Source organism: Kogia breviceps, chromosome 1, assembly GCF_026419965.1.
Source record: "Kogia breviceps isolate mKogBre1 chromosome 1, mKogBre1 haplotype 1, whole genome shotgun sequence".
NCBI lineage: Eukaryota > Metazoa > Chordata > Mammalia > Artiodactyla > Physeteridae > Kogia > Kogia breviceps.
Genome location: NC_081310.1, coordinates 44,144,140 through 44,170,885, shown reverse-complemented (window position 1 = coordinate 44,170,885; position 26,746 = coordinate 44,144,140). Strand labels below are relative to the sequence as shown.

Sequence of the window (26,746 nt, the reverse complement as noted above, 5' to 3'; positions counted from 1 at the left end):
AGGGCAAGGCCCTAACTCTCTTCAATTGTATGAATACTGGGAGAGGTAAGGAAGAAGAGATTGAAGCTAGTAGAGGTTGGTTCATGAGGTTGAAGGAAAGAAGCCGTCTCTGTAACATAAAAGTGCAAGGTGAAACAGCAAGTGCTGATGGAAAATCTGCAGCAACTTAGCCAGAAGATCTAGCTAAGATAATTAATGAAGGTGGCTACACTAAACAACACATTTTCAATGTAGACGAAACAGCATTCTGTTGGAAGAAGATGCCATCTAGGACTTTGATAGCTAGAGAGGAGAAGCCAATGCTTGGCTTCAAAGTTTCAAAGGACAGGCTGACTCTGCTGTTATGGGCTAATGCATCTGGTGACTTTATTTATTCATTCATTCATTTATTTTTAGCTGTACCACATGGCTTGTGGGATCTACTTTAAATTGAAGCCAGTGCTCATTTACCATTCCAAAAGTCCTATGGCCTTTAAGAATTATGCTAAATCTACTTTGCCTGTGCTTTACAAATGGAATAACAAAGCCTTAAGGGTAGCACATCTCTTTCCAATTTTTGTTTGTTTTTCAAAACAACTTTTTATTGAAGCATGGTTGATTTACAATGTTGTGTTAGTTTCAGGTGTACAACAAAGTGATTCAGTTATATATATTCTTTTTCAGATTCTTTCCATTACAGGTTGTTACAGGATATTGAATATAGTTCCCTGTGCCATATAATAGGTCTTTGTTGTTTATTTAATTTATATGTAGTAGTGTGTGTCTGTTAATCCCAAACTCCTAATTTATCCCTCCCCCACACCTTTCCCCTTTGGTAACCATAAGTTAATTTTCTATGTCTGTGAGTCTGTTTCTGTTTTGTAAATAAGTTCATTTGTATCATATTTTAAAATTACACATGTAACTGATATCATATAATATTTGTCTTTCTCTCTCTGACTTCATTCAGTATGATAATCTCTAGGTCCACCCATGTTGCTGCAAATGGTATTATTCCCTTTTTATGGCTGAGTAATATTCCATTGTGTGTATGTATGGGTATATATGTGTGTGTGTGTGTGTGTGTGTGTGTGTGTGTGTGTGTGTGTATATACATATACCACACCTTCTCTATCCATTCATCTGTCAGTGGACATTTAGGTTGTTTCCGTGTCTTGGCTGTTGTAAATAGTGCTGCTGTGGACTTTGGGGTGCATGTATCTTTTTTTTTTTTTTTTTTTAATTTATTTATGGCTGTGTTGGGTCTTCGTTTCTGTGCGAGGGCTTTCCTCTAGTTGTGGCAAGCGGGGGCCACTCTTCATCGCGGTGCGCGGGCCTCTCACTATCGCGGCCTCTCTTGTTGCAGAGCACAGGCTCCAGACGCGCAGGCTCAGTAGTGTGGCTCACGGGCCTAATTGCTCCGCGGCATGTGGGATCTTCCCAGACCAGGGCTCGAACCCATGTCCTCTGCATTAGCAGGCAGATTCTCAGCCACTGCGCCACCAGGGAAGCCCTGGGGTGCATGTATCTTTTTGGGTTAGAGTTTTTGTCATTTCTGGACATATGCCCAGGAGTGGACTACTGGATCATATGGTAATTATTTTTTAAGGAACCTCCATACTGTTCTCCATAGTGGGTGCACCAGTTTACATTCCCACCAACAGTGTTTACAGCATGTTTTACTGAATATTTTAAGTCTACTGGTGAAACCTACTGCTCAGAAAAAAGATTCCTTTCAAAATATTACTGCTCATTGACAGTGCACCTGGTTACCCAAGAGCTCTGATGGAGGTGTACGAGATTAATGTTGTTTTCATGCCTGCTAATATAAGATCCATTCTGCAGCCCATGGATCAGAGAGTAATTTTGACTTTCAAGTTTTATTATTTAAGGAATACATTTTCTAAGGCTATAGCTGCCATAGAGTGATTCCGCTGATGGATCTGGGCAAAGTAAATTGAAAACCTTCTGGAAAAGATTCACCATTCTTGATGCCACTGAGAACTTTCATGATGCATGGGAAGAGGTCAAAATATCAACATGAACAGGAGTTTGGAAGAAGTTGATTCCAACTCTCATGGATGATTTTGAAGGGTTCAAGACTTAAGTGGAGGAAGTAACTGCAGCTGTGGTGGAAATAACAAGAGAACTAGAACAAGAAGTGGAACCTGAAGATGTGATTGAATTGCTGCAATCTCATGATAAAACTTGAATGGATGAGGAATTGCTTCTTAGGGATGAGCAAGAAAGTGTTTTCCTGATATAGAATCTACTCCTGATGCAGATACAGTGACAATTGTTGAAATTTTAACAAAGGGTTTAGAATATTACAAAAACTTAGTTGATAAAGCAGTGGCAGTGTTTGAGGCTTGATTCCAATTTTTGAAAGAAGTTCTGTGGGTAAAACGCTATCAAACAGCATTGCAAGCTACAAAGAAATCATTCATGAAAGGAAGAGTCAATCAGTGTGGCAAGCTTCATTGTTGTCTTATTTTAAGAAATTGCCATAGCCACCCAGTCTTCAGCAACCACCAGTGTGATCAAGCAGCAGCCACCAAAATTGAGGCAAGACCCTCCACCCGCAAAATGATTGACTTGCTGAAGGCTCAGATGGTGGTTAGTGTTTTTTAGAAATAAAGTATTATTTTTAAAGAAAGAGTACATTATTTATTTTTTGGCTGCGTTGGGTCTTCATTCCTGCTTGCAGGCTTTCTCTAGTTGTGGCGAGTGGGGGCTACTTTTCATTGCAGTGCGTAGGCTTCTTATTGTGGTGGCTTCTCTTGTTGCGGAGCACTGGCCCTAGAGCATACAGGGTTCAGTAGTTGCAGCACACAGGCTTCAGTAGTTGCAGCACGTGGGTTCTAGGGCATGTGGGCTCTAGGGCATGCGGGTTCTAGGGCATGTGGACTTCAGGATCAGTAGTTGCAGTTTGTGGGCTCTAGAGCGCAGGCTCAGTAGTTGTGGCACATGGGCTTAGTTGCTCTGCGGCATGTGGGATCTTACTGGAACAGGGATCAAACCTGTGTCCCCTACACTGGCAGGTGGATTCTTAACCATTGTACCACCAGGGGAGTCCCAGAAATAAACTATTTTAAAATAAAGGTATGTACATTTTTTTAGACATAACACTGTACACTTAATAGACCATAATAGTATAGTGTAAGCATAACTTCTATATGCACTGAAAAACCAAAAAAATTGGTGTAACTTGCTTTATTGCAATATTCAGTTTATTGCGGTGGTGTGGAACTGAACTCAGAATATCTCAGAGTTATCCTTTATTTTTTAACCATTTCATAGTTGCTTGGTGCTGTTCTAAGCATTTTACCTGTGTTAGCTCATTGGATCGTCACAATAACGTGGTGAAGAAGGTACTGTTGTTACTTTCATTTTAAAGAGGTAGAAACTGAGAAACAGGAAGGCTAACCATTTTGCCTTATGTTATACAATATGTAAGTGGCAGAACTAGGATTTGAACCCAGGTACTATGGTTGTAGTTCTAGTTTTTAAGCATCTATTTCCTTCTCAGTTCTTATTTGCCTTTTAAATGAAGCCAAGGAAGAGGTCTCAGTTTGTTGGTACTATTTCTTTTACGTTCTCTAGTGCTTCTCTCCCATTTTAACAAAGAGGTAGCATTTATGAACAGAGGGTTAGGTGGGCAAGATATGATACTAGGTAGTATATACTGTATGTGAAGTGGTATAATATCATTTGAAGGTAGCGCATGGTAAGTGAAAAGATACATACTATCCTGAAGCAATTCTGTTTTTAAAAAGCTTACAAGTAATAAGCCATCAAAAGAGATAAAGTGAAATCAGAGTATATACTCATTTAATTCAAAAGAAGGCATAAAAAGAGTGATTAAAAAGAACATGGGACAAAGAGAAAGAAATAGTAAGGCAATAATAGACTTAATTTTAACCAGATTGGTAATCACATTAAATATAAATGGTCTAAACACACCAGTTAAAAGGCAGAGATTATCAGATTGGATTTAGCAAGACCCAACTATATCATTGCCTATAAGAAACATAACTTTAAATATAAAGATACAAATAGGTTAAAAGTAAAGGATGGGAAAAGATATACTATACTTACAATAGTCAAAAGAAAGATGGAGTGGCTATATTAATATTAGACAAAGTAGATTTCTTCAGAGCAAAGGATGTTTCCAAGGATAAAGAATGTCATTACAAAATAATAAAAAGTTCAGTTAATCAAGGGGGCATAACAGTTCTAAACATTTTTGCCTCTGATAACAGAATTTCAGAAATACCTGAAACAAAATGGATAGAACTCCAAGGAGAAACAGTCAAATCTGCAATTTTAGCTGGATATTTCAATACCCTTTCCTGATCATTGAAAATTGCAAAGATATTTTACAAAGATATAGTGGACTTGAACAATACTGTCAACCAATTGACCTAATTAACATTTATAGAATATTTCACCTAACGATAGAAGAATATTCTTCTCAATTCTTCTTACATGTCCACAGAACATTTTCCATGATGGACCATGTTTTGGGGTCATAAAACAAGTCTCCATAATTTAAAAGGATTGAGATCCTGTGCTCTCTGATCACAGTGGAATTAAACTAGAAATTACTAACAGAAGACTTTGGAAAACTTACTAATACTTGGAAACTAAATAACACAATTCAAAGAGATTAAAAGATTTTGTACAGAATGAAAATGGAAACACAACATATCAGAATTTGTGAGATTCCACTAAAGCAGAACTTGGGGGGAATTTATAGCACTAATGCCTATATTAGAAAAAAATCTCAAATTAATGACCTCCACTTCTACCTTAAGAAATTAAAAATCAGATTAAACCACAGTAATTAGAAGAGAGGAAACGGTAAAGACCAATGTGGAAATTAAGTATAGAAAACAGAAAAAAAGTAGACAGAATTAGTGAAACCTACAACTGGTACTTTGGGAAGATCAATAAAATTGAAGTTCTAACCGGACCGACAGAGGTGACATCATTACAGATTATATAGATAATAAAAGAATAACAAGAGAATATTATGAACAACTTTATGCCTATAAATTTTATAACAGGAAAAGGACAAAGTCTTCAAAAGACATGCTATTAAACTTCACTCAAGAATAGACAACTTGGGGCTTCCCTGGTGGTGCAGTGGTTGAGAATCCGCCTGCCGATGCAGGGGATACGGGTTCGTGCCCCGGTCCGGGAAGATCCCACAGGCCGCAGAGCGGCTGAGCCATGGCCACTGGGCCTGTGCGTCCGGAGCCTGTGCTCCGCAAAGGGAGAGGCCACAACAGTGAGAGGCCCGCATACCACAGAAAAAAAAAAAAAAGAATAGACAACTTGAATGGCCGTGTATCTATTAAAGAAATTGAATTTTTGATTGAACTATTCCCACCAAAAGAATACCTCCAGGCCCAGATGACTTCACAAGTGAATTCTACTAAGTATTTAAGGAATAAATTATAACAGTTCTACACAAACACTTTGAGAAAATTTCAGAGGAGGGAGTGCTTCTTAATTTATCAATAGTTCTAGTAGTTTCATAGGTTCCATCATATTTTCTACACAGTCATGTTTGCAAAACAAAAAACCACTTTTTCCTTTCCATTCTAGATGCCTTTTATTTCTTTTTCTTGCTTGACTGCACTGTCTAGAATCTCCAGTACACTGTGGAACAGAAGTGGTGAGAGTAGACAGCCTTGTTTTATTTCTGGTTTAGGGAGAAATCATTTGGTTTTCCACCATTAAAACTACATTATTTGTAGTTTTTTCAGATATGCCCTTTATTGGGTTGAAGAAGTTCCTTTCTAAAATGTGCTCAGGTATTATCTGGAATGGAGCTAAGACTGTTAAATGCTTTTTTCTTTGTGCATTTGTAGAGTTGATTACATGGTTTTTGTTTTTTAGTTTGTTCATAGAGTGAATTATATTAATTGCTTTTTAAATGTTGAACTAAACTTGCATTCCTAGCATAAACCCCATGTGGTCATTATGTACTATATTTTCATTAAAAAAAAGTTGCATTCAGTTTCCTATAATTTGTTTAGAACTTATGCATGTGGAATATTTTTGTGCAGTCTTCTTTTCACGTAATGTTTGTGTCTAGTTTAAGTATAAGGGTTATGCTGGCCTCACAAAGTATTATTAAGTGAGTTTAGTAAAGTTATGGGATACAGGATCAATATATAAATATCAATTGCACTTCTTTGTACTAGCAACGAACAGTCAGAAATTGAAATTTAATAAAACCAGTACCATTGACAATAGCAACATGTATGAAATACTGAAAACTATGCACAGCATTGCTGAACAAAAATTAAAGAACATGTAGATATATGGGGAGATATTCTTTGTGCATGGGTTGGAAGACTCATTGTTGCTAAGGTGAAAGCACTCCCCAGTTGAGCTGTTGATTCAGTGCAACCCAATCAAAATCTTAGCAGGCTTTATTGTAGAAATTGACATGCTGATTCTGAAATTCATGTAGAAATGGCAAGGACCTAGAATATCTAAAACAACTTTGAAAAAGAAGAACAAAGTTAGAGAGCTAATACTACCTGATATCACAATTCATTATAAAACTAAAGTAATCAAAACAGTGTAGTATTGGTGTAAAAATAAATAGATCAGTGGAGGGCTTCCCTGGTGGCGCAGTGGTTGAGAGTCCACCCGCCGATGCAGGCGACACGGGTTCGTGCCCCGGTCCGGGAAGATCCCGCATGCCGCAGAGCGGTTGGGCCCGTGAGCCATGGCTGCTGAGCCTGCGCTTCCGGAGCCTGTGCTCCGCAATGGGAGAGGCCACAACAGTGAGAGGCCCGTACCGCAAAAAAAAAAAAAAAAAAAAAAATAGTGGAATAGAAGAGTCCAAAAATACGTCCAGTAAATATATGGCCAACTGAATTTTGATGAAGTACCAAGGCAATTCATTGAAGAAAGGATAGTCTGTTTTAAAAAAATGCTGGCTCAATTGGATATCCATATACAAGCAAATGAACTTCAGTTTGTATCTTGCATTGTCTACAAAAATTAAGTCAAAATGAATCATAGGCCTAAATGTAACACCTAAAGTTATAAAACTTTTAGACAAAAACAGGAGAAAATCTTTGTGACCTTGAGTTAGGCAAATATTTTTTAGGTACTGTACCAAAAGCACAACCAATAAAACGACACATTGATAAAATGAACTCTATCAAATTAAAAATGTGTGCTCTTTGAAAGATAATAAGAGATGCTTAGTAAGCACCTGTGGAAATGAGTTGGCTCTTTGGTCCTCTTGATGTCCTGACCTGGAACTGAGGGTCACGGGCTCCTGTCTCTCTTATGCTCTCAACTGCTTCAGTGGCCCTCTATGGCCCTTATTTTTCTCACCTGTAAAATGTATGGTTTGGACCACATGATTTCCAAGGTTCCTTCCAGCTCGGACACCCAACATGTCTATGTAACAATTGACTGGGAAAGCAATATCTACCAGTAAACATGTTTAAAAAAAATTTTTTTTTAAGTTTAATTCGTCTGGAGCAGTGGTTCTCAAGTGAGGCAGTTTTGCTCCCCAGTAGATATTTGGCAGTATCTGGAGACATTTGATGGCCAAAACTAGTTCAATGGCATCTAGTGGATAGAGACCACAGCTACTACCAAACAGCCTACAACGCACAGCAAAGTCCTCCTCGCACAGAATTACCTAGTTCCAAATGTCAATAGCACCAAGGTTAAGAAACCTTGGTTTAGAGTATCTAAAGTCAATTTAGCTGCTTATTATTTGAAACCTGTGTTATTAAACATTCCTGTGTTGAACATGTTATTGGCAAAAAAAGGTGCTAAATAAAATCCTTTGGAGAAAATTGTGTCTTAGACTTTTGGGAATGTGAGGGTGATGTGTTTATGAGACTCTTTCATTTTTGAAATAATGATTTTTATATAGCCACCTGGAGTTGATCAATTTGGATATGTTGAAGTATTTGTTTTCATATCATTTGGAAAAAGTGTTTTAAAAAAATTACCACCACCATACATATAATTTTCCACCCTAGTCTAGTAGAAGCCACCCATAGAGCTTAATTTTAATCAATGGACTAAAATTTAGTTTTGTTTGTTTTTGAAATAATTAGTGGAGCTTTGATATCTGAAATTTAGATTTAAGAGTCATTAATTAAAAATGCCTACCTAGCCTCCTTTTTGCCAGTATTCCACAAATAGGCCAAGACCCTGGTTCTCAGATTAGATGTTCAGCAGCTTACATGGTGACACTTGGATTTTAGTATTTTCTTCTTTTTCCTTTTAAAAAGAGAGCCTGGGGGAGAGAGAAAGTAGGTTTTAGTGGAAGAATGAGGGAAAAGAACAAGGATTTGAAATGGGTTGAGAACATTGGTCCTTAATATGTTGCTTATGAGGAACAGTATTTTTCCAAGTGGAGGAATACTAGGAATTTTGTATATTCACTTTGATTAAGAGTAATTTGCTGCTACTACAAATATAGCTACAGTTGTGCCCAGAAGACTGATGTTATATGGCTGAATTTCGTCCAATTACAGCCTTCCTCTGCATATTACTCCCATCTGTTGTACTAAAGGAGTGCTTTCTGAGGTAGAATCTGTCCCTGTTTTTGTTCTAGACCAGGAGTTGGCCGACTTTGCATAAAGGCGCAGATAGTCAGTACTTTAGGCCTTTTTTGCAGGTCATACAGTCTGTGTTGTATCTATTCAGGTCTGCCTTTATAGCGTGAAAGTAACCATAAACAATACAGAAATGAATGAGTGTGGCTGTGTTCCAATAAAACTTAATTTATAAAAACAGGCCTGGGTTCAGATTGCGGGTTATAGTTGGCCAGCCCCTGTTCTAGGCTATCAGCATTTTCTCTTTGGAACATTTGGCACTTTCTGGTTAGTTTCCCAGTGGTGGCTGGTTGCAAACGGAAGAAAGAGGTACCTTTTCACTTGCAGCTGCTCTGCTGTATGGAATGGTTCTTCCTGATGATGGTATGTGATAAGCAGATGACAGGAACTTTAAATGAGAAGTAGAATGGTAAGGCAGGCTGAGTTCCTTTCTTGATCACAACCCCAATTCTAGCAAGTTTACCTTTGAAAAGTCTCTGGAATTAGTTGTTTTTTTTTTTTAATGTAAGTACTTATAACCTCTTGGCTAGAGTAGGGCAGTAACTTCTTATCGCTCACTCTGCTTTTAAGGTTCTCTCCCTAATCCATCAACCTCCACACATGTTGCCAGTTACCTTTCTAAAATGGAAGTATTATGGCACATATCTCTACCTGTAAAATTATACAGTGACTCCCAGTCACCTGGGATAGTGGTTCTTAACCGCTTTTCATTTCTGAGTCCCTTTGAAAAATCATTTGATAGCTGTGGATCCCGGAAAATGATTTTTTTGTGTGTTCATCACACAATTTTCATATTTTTGGGGAGTTGGGCATTTCATGGCCCCAGGGTTTAATTCATAGTCTCTTAGTTAAGAAATCTTGATTTAGAAAATAAAATGCATGTTTCTTTCCCATGCTGTTAATGCTTTATGATCTGACTCCAGTCTGCCTTTACAGTTTATTGTCCATGTTCACACACTCACACACACACACACACACACACACACACACACACACACATGCTTTTTCTGCAAAGAATTAACCAACATTCGCCTGTCATGCCAATTTCTCCTATTCTTCTGTCTTTGCAAGTATTATTTCCTCTTGCCAGGAATGTCCTTACCATTTCCCTTGCATCTGCCCAATATCTACTCATTAAGACTCATCTCAAATATCAGATTCTCGGTGAAAGTTTTCCTCACATTTCCTCCTTGGTATAAATAAATATGAAGGAATTGTGGCGACTGATACATGTAGGGAAGCCTTTCTTTTGGAGGGGAGGGGTGGGAAAAGCTTGGAAGGAGGAAACTTCCAGGAAAGATTTCTTTACTCTTAAGAGATATTCCTCTTCTTAAACCTCTGTGAGCCTCAGTTTCCTAAGTTGAATATAATATTTATCTTAGGGGGCTGTTAAATAAAGAAGAGTGTTCCAATCTCCATAACACTTCAATATTTATACAGGAAATTCTCTTCTGGTCATTGGGTGGCCCCAGGAACTTACGCAGGAGTAAACATCTTCAGAGACCTGGTACTCTCGGTTCTTAATAAAATGTTCTAATGGAAAACTAGGTTGTAAATTTACTAAAACAAAATTTCCTGAAATCCTTCTGCCGAAATTATGGTAGGGTGTGTTTTGTGAGCTACAGGTCACTATGCAAATATTTATGTTGTTAAAGGCGTTGCTGCTTTTAAAAGGCCAGTGGGGTCTTTGCTATTAGGATGATGCTTTTTTTGTCTAGTCAGTTCTGATAGAATAGAGCTCTGTCAATCACAAATTAACACTTGTGGTTTTCACTCTTCCATGAATGACTGGGAGGGTGTATGAAACATGATAATTTGTAATTTTTCTGGGCACATCTTTGATCCTAGTCTGACACTGGTAGGCACATCTCCGTGTAATTTGTTATTCTCCGTTTTTTGTGTGTAGTTAATTTTTATTGCCAGCACTGTCTATGCTGTGGGAGCCAGCTTGTAGTGCTGTGGCCAAAGAGAAGCAAAGGCAATAAATCTAGGAAGAGGGATTTTGGATATACTAAAAAGTAAAATGTAAGATTCTGTGGTGGTTTAAATTCATGATGTGAATGAGTCTACTTTGCAAGTTGTATGGTACTGTAAGTAGAAATTATTTCAGTGTTTTTAGAGTCATTGAACGTCTGTAGGAGTAAAAAACATTAGTTATACTTTAATGTGTTATATGCCATAGTAATATTCTCAAATTTGGGGATTTTTCGAGATGTCTTGGGACAGATCCCTCATAAACATGAGGATCTGTTGTACTTGAAGTCATCAGAAGGGTGTCCGTTTGTTGTGATTTATGAATTCATCAGGATTATCTTTCTGTCACTGTGTATGTGCATGTGTGTATATCTTCTGAATGAAACTTGTAAGATCGTATAATTTAATAGTCCCATTTATAAGGACTCTGCCTTTTCATTGCTTATAAGATAAAGTCCAGGCTTTTCTTTTACTGTGGCAAACGTTGCCCTTTATACCTACTTCTCCAGACTCAGTTCCTGTTGCTTTCCCATCATTCATGCATTTTACCCTCTAATTACATTGCCCTCAACTGTTGGTGGTTCCCTGAATGCCAGTGACAAAGGCTTTCACTGTTTGTAGCCTGTGTACGTGGTATTTTCTCTCATGTTCACCTAATGAACTCCTATTAGACGTGAAGAGAGAGAGAGACCAGATATTTTACCTCTACTGCCCTACACTTCCACAGTATTTAAACATCCAGTTAAGGATTGGTAGAGAGAGGGTAATTTGGCATTGTAGAAAGTACGAAGGATTAGCAAACAGCAGACTTGTATTTAAGATCTACCTCTGCCTTTAACTGATTATGTGAGCTTGGCCAGATCACATGACCTCCCATTAGATTGTTGTCTTACTGTAAAATCATGGGATTGGAATAAAGCAGGGGGTTAGCAAACTTGCCTGCCCCTTCTTTTCTTTTTCTTTACTTCCATTTTTCTTCCCTCCTCTTCTTTTCATTCTTGCACATTTGAAGGATACAGTGCTTTCACATTGCTTTATAGTAAATTACTACAGCAGTGATTCTCCGTGGGGAGTGGAGGGGGGTAGCGCATTTCCCGGGATGAGGGAGGCAAATATTAAAATAAGGGAAGACCTGGGGGTTTGAAATGTACTCCAAGGGGAGATCTCCAAGAGCACCTTCCACCTCTTAAATAATATTCATCTGTGTTATTGCATGAGGCAAAAATATTTAAGGGTTTATGTAGTTTAGTTCCAAAAGACTGTTCATGAGATCATTTTGGCTCTGAGGTTGAAAATGACACTAAATAAATGGCTACTAACGCCATCTGTTGGTAGGAAGAGTTTTACTTTTTATTAGATGTGTATTTTAGTCTCTGAAATTTTGCAAGTTGAAGATTTTTATGTCTAGGAGGTTTTGTATAATTCAGGAGAACTTTTTATTTTGAAAGAATTTCAAACTAAAAGGAAAGTTATTATAAGAGTAGTAAAGAGAACTCCTGTATGCCCTCTATACAAATTCACCAGTTTTCAACATTTTGCCCCATTTGCTTTGTCATTCATTTATTTCTCTTTCTCTCTCACACACATACATGCTATTTTTCTGAAATATTTGAGATGAGTTTGCATGCCTCATATCCTTTTACCCCTTAATACTTCAACTTTATTTCTTAGGAATAAATTTATTCTTTTATATAACCACAATATAGTTATCAAATTCAGGAAACTGATACAATACTTTGATCTACCGTCTGTATTCCAGTTTTGTGAATTGTCCCAATAACATCTTTTATAGCATTTACTGCCCTCCAATACAGGATGTATAGTTGTCATATCTCTTGACTTTCCTTTAGTTTGTAATGGTTCTTTAGCTTTTCTTTGTGCCTCGTAACAATGGCATTTTTTAAAGAACGCATTTATGGAATATTCCTCAGTTTAGTTTTGTCCATTTCCTTGAGATTAGATTCAGGTTATGCATTTGCAGCTCGAGTACTCATAAGTGATGTTGTGTCCCTCCCAGAGTATCACATCAGAGGCACACGATGTCTGTCTGCTGCTCGTTGGTGATGGTGAATTTGAGTCACTCAGTCAAGGGGTCGTCCAGTTTCTTCACAGTATAGTTACTTATTTTCCCTGTTGCAACTAATAAGCAGTCTGTGGGAAAACACTGTTTTTGTTTTTTTACCTTTTTAAAATTTATGTCTTTGTAGAAAAATTTTAAATTTAAAATTCTTTTTTAATTTCAAAATTTTCCAAAGTTAGGAAAAAATTGACTTGTAAACCTGGAGATAGCCACATTTTAGTGTATGTTGGTACAGTCTCTCTTCTATAATGATAATGACAACCAAAAAGGATTATACTTCAAATACTGTTTGTCAGATTGCTTTATTGATTTAGCAGTAAGTTGTGGATATTTCCCCATGCATCACTGAGTATCCTCCTGTGGTATTTTAGTGGCTGCCTATTGTTCCATTGTATATAATCCTTTGCCTACGGATTGTTCTGTGATGTTCAGTTTAGCCTCATGTTTCAGGTATAAGAATCTCCTGGGTGTCCAGGCTATTGAATTGCCCTCCTTTTTAGACCTTTTTGTCTTGCATTTTAAGGGAGGCACTGCTGAACTGTTGTTGCCTTACCTGAAATCTTGGCTCCGACATAGAGTCCTGACATCTGTCTTGCTCCTGTCACACTGACTCGCCATGGGGTTTTTCTGTTCCACCGTTTCATACTATCAAGCTGAGTTGCTTTCTCTGATCGTTCTTGGGCCTACAGTGGCACACTTTTGCCAAATTCAGAAATGTATTTCTGATTCAACTGAATTGTTTTTATGTTTTAATTGCTAAAATTATGCAGTATTGAGGTTTTTGTTTAATTTCAGATAGTATGTAGTCTTATGAGTGGACTTTTATGGGCTAGTCTTGTGAGCTGAGCTTCTGGCAAAAATGCACACACACCCACCAAAACAACCCCCCCCCCCCACACACAAATGTTTGAAGCACGGTTCATCTTTTTGCTTGGAACTTCCTTTCTGTTACCTGAATTTCTGGTTAACCTATATTTATATTTTGGGCCAGGTCATATAGGAGATCTCAGAGCTCTTATGTATTAGAATCACTTGGCAAATTATCTTTAGTGAAATTTCTATGCTGGAGGTAGAGTATAACCTTTAAAGGCATTATTTAATAGATATTTTTCCCCCTTTAATATCGTTTGAAAGTCTCTCTTTCCCCTACAGCTAATTCGTTTTAGACGGTTTAGGTACATGGATATATAAGCTTTCTTTGTAGCTGTGGGCCAGTTTATAAATGGTTCATCTCATTACATCTACAATTTAGTACAAATGTGACAAAATTATATCTGAAAGACTTGTGTTGAGTGTTTATTGACTTAAGGCAAAACAGTTTTAATCCAAGCACATTCTTTAAAGTAGCTTCATTATTTTTAAGCTTTCCTTTATACTTTGAGAAATAATGTCTGCTGTTTCATAGATGGGGAGGTTTAAGTGGGCCAGTTTCTTTTCATTGCCCTTTTAATATATGCACTCTAGGTAGGGTATTAAAGTGACAGTGTGGTAAGTGAAACAGTTTTCTGCTATCCTTATCTTTTTCCTTCTAATTTAAGATCTCAGCTTACTTTGTTTTGAAAATCATCTTAAATATGTACCTAAAATATTTATAAATAAAATATATGTCTGGAAAAAATATAGAGATGTTTAAGCTTAAACAGTAATTTGGTAAGTGATGTAGTAAACAGTCTTGCCGGGAAACAGTTTAATTAGTTCTTTTGACAGGAGATTTCTGAATATGTAGATTAATTTAGACATTATCTTTTTTTTTTTTTTTTTTTTCAACCTGGGCGGTGTGTGAAATTGCTAAACCTGTCATTGTGGTTGGCTTTACAATGATTGAAGTTTCTCCAGAACGTCTTTTTTTTTTCCTTACAGTTTCAGGGTGTTCTTATCCATGTGAATTGCTATTGTTTGAAAAATGCTTGTTATCCTTTGATTAAGAATTAAGAAAAAAAAAAAAAAAAAGAATTAAGCATAGCTTAGAATTTTTTATCACTTATTCTGTACTACTAAAGATATGTGGAATAATTTCAAGTTGTGTACTTCTGAATAAATTCATAAAATAATTTATAACATTCATGTTTAATTTACCCTTAGAAATTAGTCAGCATGCAAAGTGGTATCTATCTTAAGGGACCTCTCAGCGTTACATGCAACGATATAGTATTGCAAGCTATTTGTAGATTTACCTCCTTTTTGTCCTGAAAGATATAGTTATTATTAGTTAACATGTTTACACAATTAGTACTTCTAAGAAATGAATTTTTTTTTTTTTTTTTTTTTTTTTTTTTTTTTTTTTTTTTGCGGTATGCGGGCCTCTCACTGTTGTGGCCTCTCCCTTTGCGGAGCACAGGCTCCGGACGCGCAGGCTCATTGGCCACGGCTCACGGGCCCAGCCGCTCCACGGCATGTGGGATCCTCCCGGACCGGGGCACGAACCCGTGTCTCCTGCATCGGCAGGCGGACTCTCAACCACTGCGCCACCAGGGAAGCCCCAGAAATGAATATTTTTTAAGTAAAAAAAATTTTTTAATTGTTTAGTAAATTTATTTTCCAGTGTACTTGTGTCAAAATATGCTTTCAAAATGGTTCATTTAGATGCATAGTTTACTTAGTTCTTCTAATTCATTAGTTTATATTGTAATTTTCACATGCTTCTGGAATTTAGAAGGTCTGCCTTCTTCTATTTAGAAGAAGGTCTGCCCCTTCCTCTCCTATTGTTTTGCTTGTTGCTGTTTGTTCTTTTAAAGCCTCATTACTGATAGATGGACTGTGAGCCTTTGCCTAAATATTAGGAAAGTTCCTTGCTCAAGGCCTTACAGCTGGCTGGTAGTGCCCAAGCTAGGACTTGAGCCTAGGGCTTTCCAACTCCAAAATTTGTGTTCTTGCTGTTATACTCTACCATTTTTAGATGCATTGAGTTTTTCCTATATGGTTTCATTTAATTCTTACAAAATCTCTCTGAGGTACATTTTATTGTCCCTTATTTATAAACAATTAAATCAGAGTTCAGAGATTACATAATTTACCCAGCATCACATACCTGGTTAAAGTCCTGGAATTAGTGTTCCGTATCTTACTTATGCTTTTCCCACTGAACTGCTTTCACTACCCCTCAGGGTGGGTGGGACCAGCATTCACAAATTAATATGAATTTTGTTAAATTTTTTTCTTTTTTTGGTACGTGGGCCTCTCACTGTTGTGGCCTCTCCCGTTGCGGAGCACAGGCTCCGGACGCGCAGGCTCAGTGGCCATGGCTCACGGGCCCAGCCGCTCCGCGGCATGTAGGATCTTCCCGGATCAGGGCACGAACCCGTGTCCACTGCATCGGCAGGCGGATTCTCAACCACTGCGCCACCAGGGAAGCCCTAAATTTTTTTCTTTTAAATATCATCTGAGATTGCCATTTTCATGGCGTCAGGGATTCTGAATTAGAATGGTGATGGCGGATGAAGGTGATAGAAGTTAAGAGGATAGAATGTGATCATGGGAGTTTTATACAACTGGAAGACTAGGAGAGGGTCCTGGAGAGCAGAAATTACAGAAGCCTGGGTGGGAAAGGGGCCTGCACATCACTTCAGGTGCTTTGCTTTTTTGGCAAAAGGTGGGAGTGTTGTTTACTACTCACCTTCCCTAAAGCCCGGTGGCATACCCCTGCATGGTAATCCTTGAAATACTAGTTTTAGTTTCCTAAGGTCATTTCCCTACCCAGAAACCTTTAATGGTTCCTAGTGCCTGTCCCTTCCAATTTAAATTCCCCCTTTTGACAGTTGAGACCCTCTGCAGTCTGGTCCTGTCACTTCTTTGAACCTTTCCAGAGCTCATCAGAAAGGTTCTCCCCACCAAGCAGGTCAGTGTCCACATCATACCTTCTCTCTGGGCCACCTTTACTTTTAAATTTGCACCCTTGATGGTTTTTACTTACCCTTTCTTCATACTCTTCAACCTGTTTCTTTATAAACCTATACATCATTTTCTCCTGTAGAAATCATGCGACTCTTGAAGCTGAATCACTGCTTAACAAGTTGTAGCGTTCTCCGATTCTCTCATTTCTGCTCTTTCCCCTCTAGCCATTTATAAATCTGCTCAGAGGAATAACAACCTTTTAGGTTCTCTTCTCTGGTTCCCTTCTTCCCTCATTTTGTCTCTCCCCCACCGCCCCCCCGTCCTAGTTTTTTCCTATCCATCAGTTTATCCTTCTTTCCTGTCTTTTGTTTTTCTATCCACCTGTCCTCCTTTTTTCCCTCCCTTCTGGCTGCCTATTCCTACTGTGTAAACTTGGGCAAGTTACCTATTTGCTCATCTCTAAAAATGGGGTATAATATAATAACTTAATAGGGTTTGTTTTGATGATTGAGTGCATTGTTTGTTTGTTTGTTTGTTTGTTTTTGTGTGTGTGTGTGGCCTTTCCTGTTGCAGAGCACAGGCTCCAGAAGAGCAGGCTCAGCGGCCATGGCTCACGAGCCCAGCCGCTCGGCGGCATGTGGGATCTTCCTGGACCGGGGCACGAACCAGTGTCCCCTACATTGGCAGGCGGACTCTCAACCAATGTGCCACCAGGGAAGCCCAATTGAGTGAATTTTTAATGAAAAAGTTCTTAGAGCAGGACCTGGATAATAAGCACTCCATAAATGTTAGCTTTTGTTTGTTATTGTTGTACCATTTTGTGTATTTTAATGTATAAAACAAATGATAGGGTGTCTATAAAAGAAGTAGTTTTTCTTTTTTACATAAAAGCAAGTTATTATTTTTAAAAATAGTTATTAAATAGAGGTTAATTTAAAACTTTTAAACATTTTCACAGTCATCTAAAATCATTAATCATCCTAACAGTCTTGGTTAACATAACTGTTTCTACTCCTGACTTTACTTTTATTCAACACAAAGTTAAACAGAAACTAGGACAAGTTTTTCTACCTCAAGATAAATTAGTATTTCAGGTACAAACTACAACAGTCTTACTTGCTTGCTACATGGACTAATTTTGTGGTAAATTCTTTCTGTGTCTAAAGAATGTCTTTATTTTGCCTTCTCTTGGATGAGAATTTAACTGGGTGTGGAATTTTAGGTTGACAGTTATTTTCTCTTGGCACTTTGAAAATATTTCATTTTCTTCTGTGTCTTTTGGTATTGTTGAAAAGCTTTCCATTCAATTTGTTCCTATGTAAATAAAATACCTTACCCACTTGTTTTTTATTTTTTATTTTATTTTATTTTTATTTATTTATTTTTTTTTGCGGTATGCGGGCCTCTCACTGTTGTGGCCTCTCCCGTTGCGGAGCACAGGCTCCGGACGCACAGGCTCAGCGGCCATGGCTCACGGGCTTAGTTGCTCCGCGGCATGTGGGATCTTCCCGGACCAGGGCACGAACCCGTGTCTCCTGCATCGGCAGGCGGATTCTCAACCACTGCGCCACCAGGGAAGCCCCCCACTTGTTTTTTAAATAAGTATTCTCCAGTTTAAAATGCTGTATATAGAATATGATTCTTTTTATTTATTTATCCTGCTCAAAGTTTGTGATTCCTTAATGTGAAGATATATGTCTTTCCCCATATCTTGGAAACTTCTCAACCTTTCTCTCTTTAAATGTTGCCTTTCCTTATCTCTCTTCCTCTGGAACTCCTCTTAGACGTGTTAGATATTATTCTATTTTGCATTTCTTTAGTCTTTCTTCACATTTTACATATCATTAAGCCTTTGTTAGAATTTTTGCATAATTTCATTTCTCTTTTCTACTTCACAAATTCTCTCTTTAGTTGTGTTAATCTGATGCTTAATTCTCCAGTGACTCTATCTTCCTTTTCTTTTTAAAAATTTTAGGGCTTCCCTGGTGGCGCAGTGGTTGTGAATCCGCCTGCCGATGCAGGGGACACGGGTTCGTGCCCTGGTCTGGGAAGATCCCACATGCCGCGAAGCGGCTGGGCCCGTGAGCCATGGCCGCTGAGCCTGCGCGTCCGGAGCCTGTGCCCCGCAATGGGAGAGGCCACGGCAGTGAGAGGCCCGCGTATCAAAAAAAAAAAAAAAAAATTTTATTTGGTTCCCTTACAAATGTCTGTCTTACTTTTTTTAATAAGGTCTTATTATATTTTCAGTTTCTTCTTTTAAGGCCGCTGGCTTTAATCTTTAATCTGGTTTTATAGTCTGTATCTGATAATTTTTCATCTAAAGTTCTCAAGAGATAATCCTAATGATTGTTGTGTTTCCTGCTTTTACTTGTAGTGGGTTGTTTGCTTATAGAGTTGGTAAATTTCTATTTTGAGCTTGCTGGCAGGGGGGGCAGCGGGAGTTCTGCATTGCCTGGGTTGAAGGAATGTTCCCCCTGACCCGCCCCCCAAATTTTGTTCCCTCCATCTGCCTTGGGTTCCAGGAGTCTCACTGGCTTGTGAACATTTTACTTGAATTTCTAGTCTTGAAGGTCTTGGGCCATGCTGGTAGTATAAATTCAAATTCTGTGTCTGTGCTGGAGCATGCCTAGGATTACAAATTATCATTTTGTAGACACCTTCCACCAGCCACAGTGGTAAACACAGGCCAAGACACACAAGTTTCTTATCTTGATGTACCAGAATTTTTTTTTTATAGACCATCTTATCACTGATTGGGTAGACTATCAGTCTCTCTAGCTTTATTCTAGGTAAAAGTGTGTGTGTATGGGTTGGCGTGGGGAGTGTGTGCATCTCAATTCCATTCTCATCTCTTGGTTGCTTTTTCTGTCCAACTGGTGTCAAAGTCCATTTCTAAATTTCTCTTGTGGTACTAAGATTTTTACGTTGCTTTTCAACCATGTTGCTGGAAATAGAAATCGTCATCATATTCTTTTAAATGTGTGTAGTATTGTGTGTATTGAGTATTTGATTGCCATTCTCCCTATACTTTTATTGTTAATTGGGCATTTATCTAATGCTATCCTGTGAACAACTGCTTTGTTCAGTCATTTATTCATCTTTCCCAGATTAAATAGGCAATTAAGGTCAGTATTGTGTTTATGTGCCTGAGTGCAAAGATGAAAAATAATGGTTTTTCTGCTGTGTTTTGTTTTAAATATAGGTCTTTAAAATCAAGGAACTCAAAGTTCATTAAGGAGAGACACATAAATATATCAGTGTGAAAATATAGCAACAGAATTCTGACAGAAGAGCAGTAGAAGCATAAAAGAAGGAGACTAATGACCTCTCTCTGGGAGGCATTGGGGAGCTCTTATAACCCTGGATGTTCATCAGAACCCCTTTCTTTTTAATTTCTTTTGTAATAACTTGAACTTGTTATAAGCAAATACCAAAGGTATCTTGTTTAGTGCTATAGCAGAAATGGTTTGAAGAGGCAACCACATTTTTTATTAAACTTTTGTCAAAATAGCTCAGTATCGATCATGTCAAAGACAAAATCTTTTTTTGTTGTTGTCGTTACTCATCAGACGTTTTTTTTTGTGTGTGTGTGTGTGGTACGTGAGCCTCTCACTGTTGTGGCCTCTCCCATTGTGGAGCACAGGCTCCGGACGCGCAGGCTCAGCGGCCATGGCTCATGGGCCCAGCCGCTCTGTGGCATGTGGGATCCTCCCAGACTGGGGCACGAACCCGTGTCCCCTGCATCGGCAGGCGGACTCTCAACCACTGCGCCACCAGGGAAGCCCATCATCAGACTTTTGATGGCTGTAATTATTGAAACAAAATACTGGGGAATTTGAGACTAATCTCTAATTTTCTTAGATAAAAAAATAAAGAAGGCAGTGCAACTTTAGCTTAGTGTCACAAATGCTGAAAGTGATATGATATACATTATATGATATACAGCCATTTAAATCTTTGGGCCTTCCATGAGTGTCATATAAAATGGCTTTAACATTTATTTTAAAATAAATTTTAAAGGAGAGCCAAGCACTATAACAACTTTTAAATATTGAGCTGCAATTATGTTGTTTTAACTTTACCCTGTTACTTTTTTTTTTCTCATGAAATTTGTAAGTTTACAATAAGCTTCAGTTTCTGTTGTTGAAATTGTCACTTCTGTTTTCATGTTTTTTTCTTATAATTGTCTATTTGAATTTTTTAATGTGGTTATATACAAAGGCATGAAAGTCACTTCTGGTTTTCACTATTGTAAATAGTGCTTGATTAAATAACCTTTATCTATGTAGTTTTTTTCTTCAGAGGTTTTTTTTTTTTTTTTAAGTTTCGAGTGTCCCAGCTTTGGCAGTTTACTATTTATTTATTTATTTGGTTGCTCTGGGTCTTTAGTTGCGGCAGGCGGGCTCCTTAGTTGCAGCATGCGAACTCTTAGTTGAAGCATGCATGCATGAGGGATCTAGTTCCCTGACCAGGGATTGAACCCGGGCCCCTGCATTGGGAGTTGTAGAGTCTTACCCACTGGACCACTAGGGAAGTCCCCTCCAGAGTTTTAGTAAGATGAATTTCTGGTACTGAGATTTTAAGCCAACATGTGTAAGCATATCAATTCTGTATTATCTGAATGTTTCCAAAGAAATTGCAGTAATTAATTGCATTTCACTACCTTTTTTCTTATAGTTGCTTAGCTCTTCTAGAGCATATTTTGTAAAACTATTAAATGTCTTTAGCATAATATTCTTAATGATGATAGCATGAATTATTTTAGACAAGAACTGGTACTACGAAATGAGATTAATTAGTGAGAAGTTGTCACTTTAACTTTACCCTCTTGTTTACTTTTTTAAAAAGCATTGGTTTCTTTGTGGGGATACCATTGAGAAAGTGAGGAGTTAGGAGACTGAATGATTGTGCCTGCAGTTTAAATAATCTAGTTTGTGACCTCAAGCAGGGGAGGTAAATCTACACATTTCAGATTTCCTATTTGGGGATTATATTGAAGTACTATGCCTGTTTTGGTATTTAAACCCTTTTAAAGGACAGATTAACTGTCTTTAGAAGTTTCAGAAGAGAAGAGGAAATAATAAATTCATTAAGAAAAGAGCTGCTGTGATGTTGGTGTTTATTATGAATGATTGTGCTGTTTATACATAACACTAGGAAAAGTAAATAATATTAAGGCATATATTTGACTTACCTAATTTGAACTTTTTTGTGTGCAAAGCACAGAAAGGTCTTGGGGCACATACTATAAAAATATAAACCCATGCCTGTCTCTTAGGACTTGCAGTGTTTTTATGGTATCATATGAGGCTTTGTTGTACTTAAACAGTATTAAATACTGACATGTAGTACATTTGTAAGTAATTATGAATAAGATTTTTGTTGAGGTATGCTTTGCTGTACTTTTTTTTCATGTAATGGGTTTTAATATGACAATTTTCATAGGATATTTAAATGACATTTTGATTAAAAGCAGGCAGGGAAAACTTTATTCTTTACTGTTAATAGTTTACAAATGTATTAATATTTATTCCTGGTGTATTACCTCTTTTTCAGTAGATATTAACCATAATATTTATATATTTGATACACAAGTTAGACTAAGGATACATTTTTTTAACGATTTGATTAATTTTTCTTAACACTAGGGGGCACTGTTGATTTATGAATTCATATCTAAATCAGGCATAGAATGTGGAATGAAATGAAATTATTTGAAGACATTTCATTACAAATTGAGTGTTGCCTTCAGAGAGAATTTGGATTATCAAGTTCATTTTGTATAGTACTGTAAATATAAATGATTCTTAATAAGATTCTTAATAAGAATAAATGAAGTTTATAAAATAAATACTGTAGATTGAAGGAAATTAAAGTATTTCTATGCTCTATTCATTTTCATATTGGTTTTCTAAATGGTTTTTTAAAAAATCATTATTTCTAATGTATTTCTCATTTAAAAAATTCTAGCACAATGGTTTGCTCTTAGCAGGTACTTAGGGTATATCTGAAGAAACGAAGATAAATTTAAGATGTGACTGAAGGTTGCTATCATTAGTAATAATTTTTAAGCATTTGAAAACCAGCAACATGTTTTGCTACATCTAGGAAACATATTTTAGGCATTCTCATTCATTATTTCTGCTATCAGGATTTTGCTTATGCCCACCAACATGTATTTTGTGAGAGGTATATTTCTAAGGTTTTTGTCTTCTTTAATTAGAAGACTCCCTTGAATTTAAGCTTTGTGTGGATTCATTAGATAGTAGCCAAAGTGTGTGTCATTATAATAGCACTCTTACCATGTGTCAGCACTGTTTTAGGTGCTTTGAATATATTAATTAATTTCACCACACCACAACTCTATGAAGTAGGTACTTATTGCTATCTCTGTTATGTAGTAACGAAATTGAACACAGAAAAGGCAAACAGTTTGCTGGGTTCAAACTTAAGCAGTGTTTTTTCTAGAGTTTGTGCTTCTAAATCACTGTCCTATATTGCTTCTCCAGAGAGAGGAAACTTAGCATTTCAAGAGAATTATTATTGATATTTTAAACTAAGTTTTTAAAGTGGGTATAATTTTGTAATGTACAGCATAAGGAATATAGTCAGTAGTATTGTTAATAACTCTGTATGGTGACAGATGGTAACTAGACTTATTGTGGTAGTCATTTTGTAATGTGTAAAAATATCAAATCCCTATGTTGTACACTTCAAACTAATATAATAATGTAAGTCAATTACACTTCAATAAAAAAGTGGATATAGTTTTAAATACCTAATTTATAGACACAACCATTTCTCTTATGAAAAATATCATAGAAATTTAAAGTTGGAAAGGGACCTTACTCTGTTTATTTGTGTCATTTTACAGAGAGGAAGAAATTCCCTCCTAGATAGGTGAAGTTACCAACACAGTGATAATACAGCAGGTTATTTGTGGAAAGGGATTAGACTCTCAGGTAAACATTCTGACATCCAGGAAAGTGGAAAAACTATGGTGGTGTGGAAAGAATATTTGACTAGAATTTTAGATGACTTGAATTTTATTCTTGACCCCTCATTTACAAGCCTGTGTCCTCAGAGGCTGTGTTTGTGTTATATGAGTATAATGATATCTTCCTTAATTAGTCTTATTGGTAGTTGTGAAGATCAGTGAGATAATGGAGTAAAGATACTCAGTAAACTTTAAAGCCCTATACAAATAAATATATCATGTGCTGTGGTATTTTTATAACATGCTCCATAATAATTTATTTTTAATTATTCGTGATATCTTCGTAAACTGCATTATCAACACTGCTAAACTTATTCAGTATGGTTGAGTTAGGGATGTCATTTAGATCTCTAAAATTTATTTCGTTAGACCATATATTACTTTGCCACATGTTTTTTACACTTTTTATTTTCTTAAGACTAAAAAAGCTTTTGAATTTTTCTCACAATAAATGAAAAATTATACCTTTGCTTTGCTGATAAAGAATATAACAGCAACGTGTTGAACACTGGCCATTTGGTGTTTCTGATCATTTGAAAATAGCATAATAGGATTGTCCTCAAACCGGATTTAGTGATTTAACTGAAGTGAAAAATAGCGTTTAGTAAATTTGAAGTATTTTATTTCTTGGCATGGTGACAGGCATGGGTTTCTTTTCTTAAACTTCCAATAAGACACACAGTTAACGTTTTCTGTTTTTTAACAGGAATAATAATGTATTTGTGGCCTTGGACGTGAAGCAGTCTTCTGTTGCTGTTAACTAGCGTCAGGGACTGATGTGGGAAGCATGGACCTGATGAACGGGCAGGCAAGCAGTGTTAATATTGCTGCTACTGCTTCTGAGGTAAGACATTTAAAAAGTTTAGTTGTAAAATTTCTTACCTGGCATTCTAATTTTTTAAGCATTATGATTGGTCACAGATGTAAATCAGAGCTTGAGAAAAAGGGTTACAGATTTTTCAGTTTTCAAAAAACTATTTTCATTGTACCATCCATGTGTTCATTGTACGTTTTAGGAGTTCATCCCTACCTACTTTATATACTTGACAAATAATGATTACTTAAAACCCTTTCTTGGGTTTAGTTTTAAAGAATGCATAGAATTTCTTTTTATAAAGTGTTTTTACATTTTATGAACCTTGAGGGCAACAGTACAAGTGGGGCAAAGAATGACATAATATTGACACTGTCAGATCCCTGATTCCAAGCCCGTTGAAGGAGTTCAAAAACCCATTAGGCTGGAATGTTGAAAGGGTTACTCTGGTGATGTAGCTCAGAGTGTTAAAGATGGAGATGCTCACCTACCCCCCTCCCCTTTTTTTTGCTTTGTCTGTAAATCTAGGGTACTTGCCTGCTTTCCTTAATAACTTTAGTATTTAGCTTCTGTATTTCTCCTTTATTTTACTCTTACCATAGAGGATGAGAATAAATGTTTATGACACTTTAACGCTTTGACCTCAGAGTTCCTTGATAACTTCATTTTGCCCAAGCCAATTACTTAGTCCTTGCTGTCATTGAAAATATTCTAAGTCAGTAGTTTCAATTATTTTTCTTATTAGATGATTTCTGTATTTTTTAACATCTTTATTGGAGTATGATTTCTGTATTTTTAACTCTAGCTCTGGCTTCCCTTATGAATTTTATTAAGCATTTCTGATGGATGGACTTTTTACTTACAATATGAACAAAATCAGGTTACTTTGTTTCTCTTCTGCTGCACTACCTGTAAAGAAGATAGGCACCCCCCTTTCTCTGACTTTTGTTAGTAGCATCACCATTTCCTTAGCCTCAAAGTTGAGGTCTGTAGATTTGGCATTAACCTGCTTCCCCTTGCCTACCACAGCCATTTTCGCATCACAGCAGGGAGAGTCCTCTAACAAAACAGAAGTTAGAATCCTCTGTAATGTAATCATCGAGTGCCATCTCATCCTGCCCACACTCAAGTGGAGAGGATTACACAGGGGGGTGGAGCCTGTCCACCACACCTTATCTCTGAGATCTAGTCCTTTACTCCTTATTTCTACTAGTACCATCTTAGTTTGATCATTTATTATTTCTTTCGTGTGTGTGTGTGTGGTACGTGGGCCTCTCACTGTTGTGGCCTCTCCCGTTGCGGAGCACAGGCTCCGAATGCGCAGGCTCAGCGGCCATGGCTCACGGGCCCAGCCGCTCCGCGGCATGTGGGATCTTCCTGGACCGAGGCGCGAACCCGTGTCCCCTGCATCAGCAGGCAGACTCTCAACCACTGCACCACCAGGGAAGCCCTATTATTTCTTGTCTAGAATGTTATAGTGGCCTTTTATTTGGATCTTGCACTTCTATTCTCTGCTGTTTTTGGTACATTTGACTGTAATTCAATTTTAATATTTTTAAAATACAGCTGTTATACTTTATTGTATTCCCGAACTGTCCATGGTTTCTCATTACCTACTAACTAAATACTAACTAAATATACATTCAGCCCTGCATTTAAGACTTTCATCAAAATGAGCCTAAATTTCTTTCTAATGGATTTAACTGCTACTAATTCTCTACGTGAAATTTACATTCTAATGAAAGAATACTACATCTTGCTGATGTTTGTATAAACCCTTAGCCTTTTCTATTTCTAAAAAGTAGGGAAGTTTTCTCCTGATGCCCTAAACAGATAGGAGCTTTCTGATTTTTGAAACTATCACTTAAAAAAATTTTTTTTAATAATTTTTTCCATAAATTTATACATAGCTTTTCTTCCTCCTTGAGACAGGGATTATATATGTTTGTAAATATGTCTGTAATATATGTATATTTACATGATATATTTATGACCATATTTCTTGACTATGTTAAATGTATGTGTATATGTATAGTATGTTTATGACTGTATCCTGAAACATATGAGCTAGTATTACAGGAAACAGTACACAATTTTTTGTTAAATAAAATAGATCATTTCACTCGTATAAAAAATTGTGTTGGCCTTTCTGAAAGTGGATGAATTACATCAGACCTCAGAGTAATATAATTTAGTACATGAGAAGTAAGAGGCGGGGGGGAAGTCAGCCTTTTAAATTGTCCTCCTGCTGTGGCAAGAAGATAAAATTAAAAATATATGTTTTTCTGCCTTCTCTTAAAATAAAGATGTGTTAACATATCAAAATGCAAACTTCTCACAAATGTGAAAACCTCACAAGTATTTAAGGTACTTGATGGGTGATTGACTCCTCCTGTCTCTGCCTTCTAGACTTAACCTATGTTTAAGCTTCTGGTGTCAGTAGAGTGGTAGCGAACTTT

At 37.0% G+C, this 26,746-nt stretch overlaps 1 protein-coding gene across 2 annotated transcripts in view; it reads left to right on the top strand.

Moving 5' to 3' along the window:
* RALGPS2 (Ral GEF with PH domain and SH3 binding motif 2) overlaps positions 1–26,746 on the top strand; it is a 170,445-nt gene that overhangs the window by 16,822 nt on the left and 126,877 nt on the right. For both annotated transcript variants that reach the window (XM_059056341.2, XM_059056327.2), the window contains exon 2: positions 24,180–24,317. In XM_059056341.2, the coding sequence (XP_058912324.1) occupies positions 24,261–24,317 (57 nt within the window). In that variant the 5' untranslated portion in view covers positions 24,180–24,260. The remainder of the gene's footprint in view (positions 1–24,179; positions 24,318–26,746) is intronic.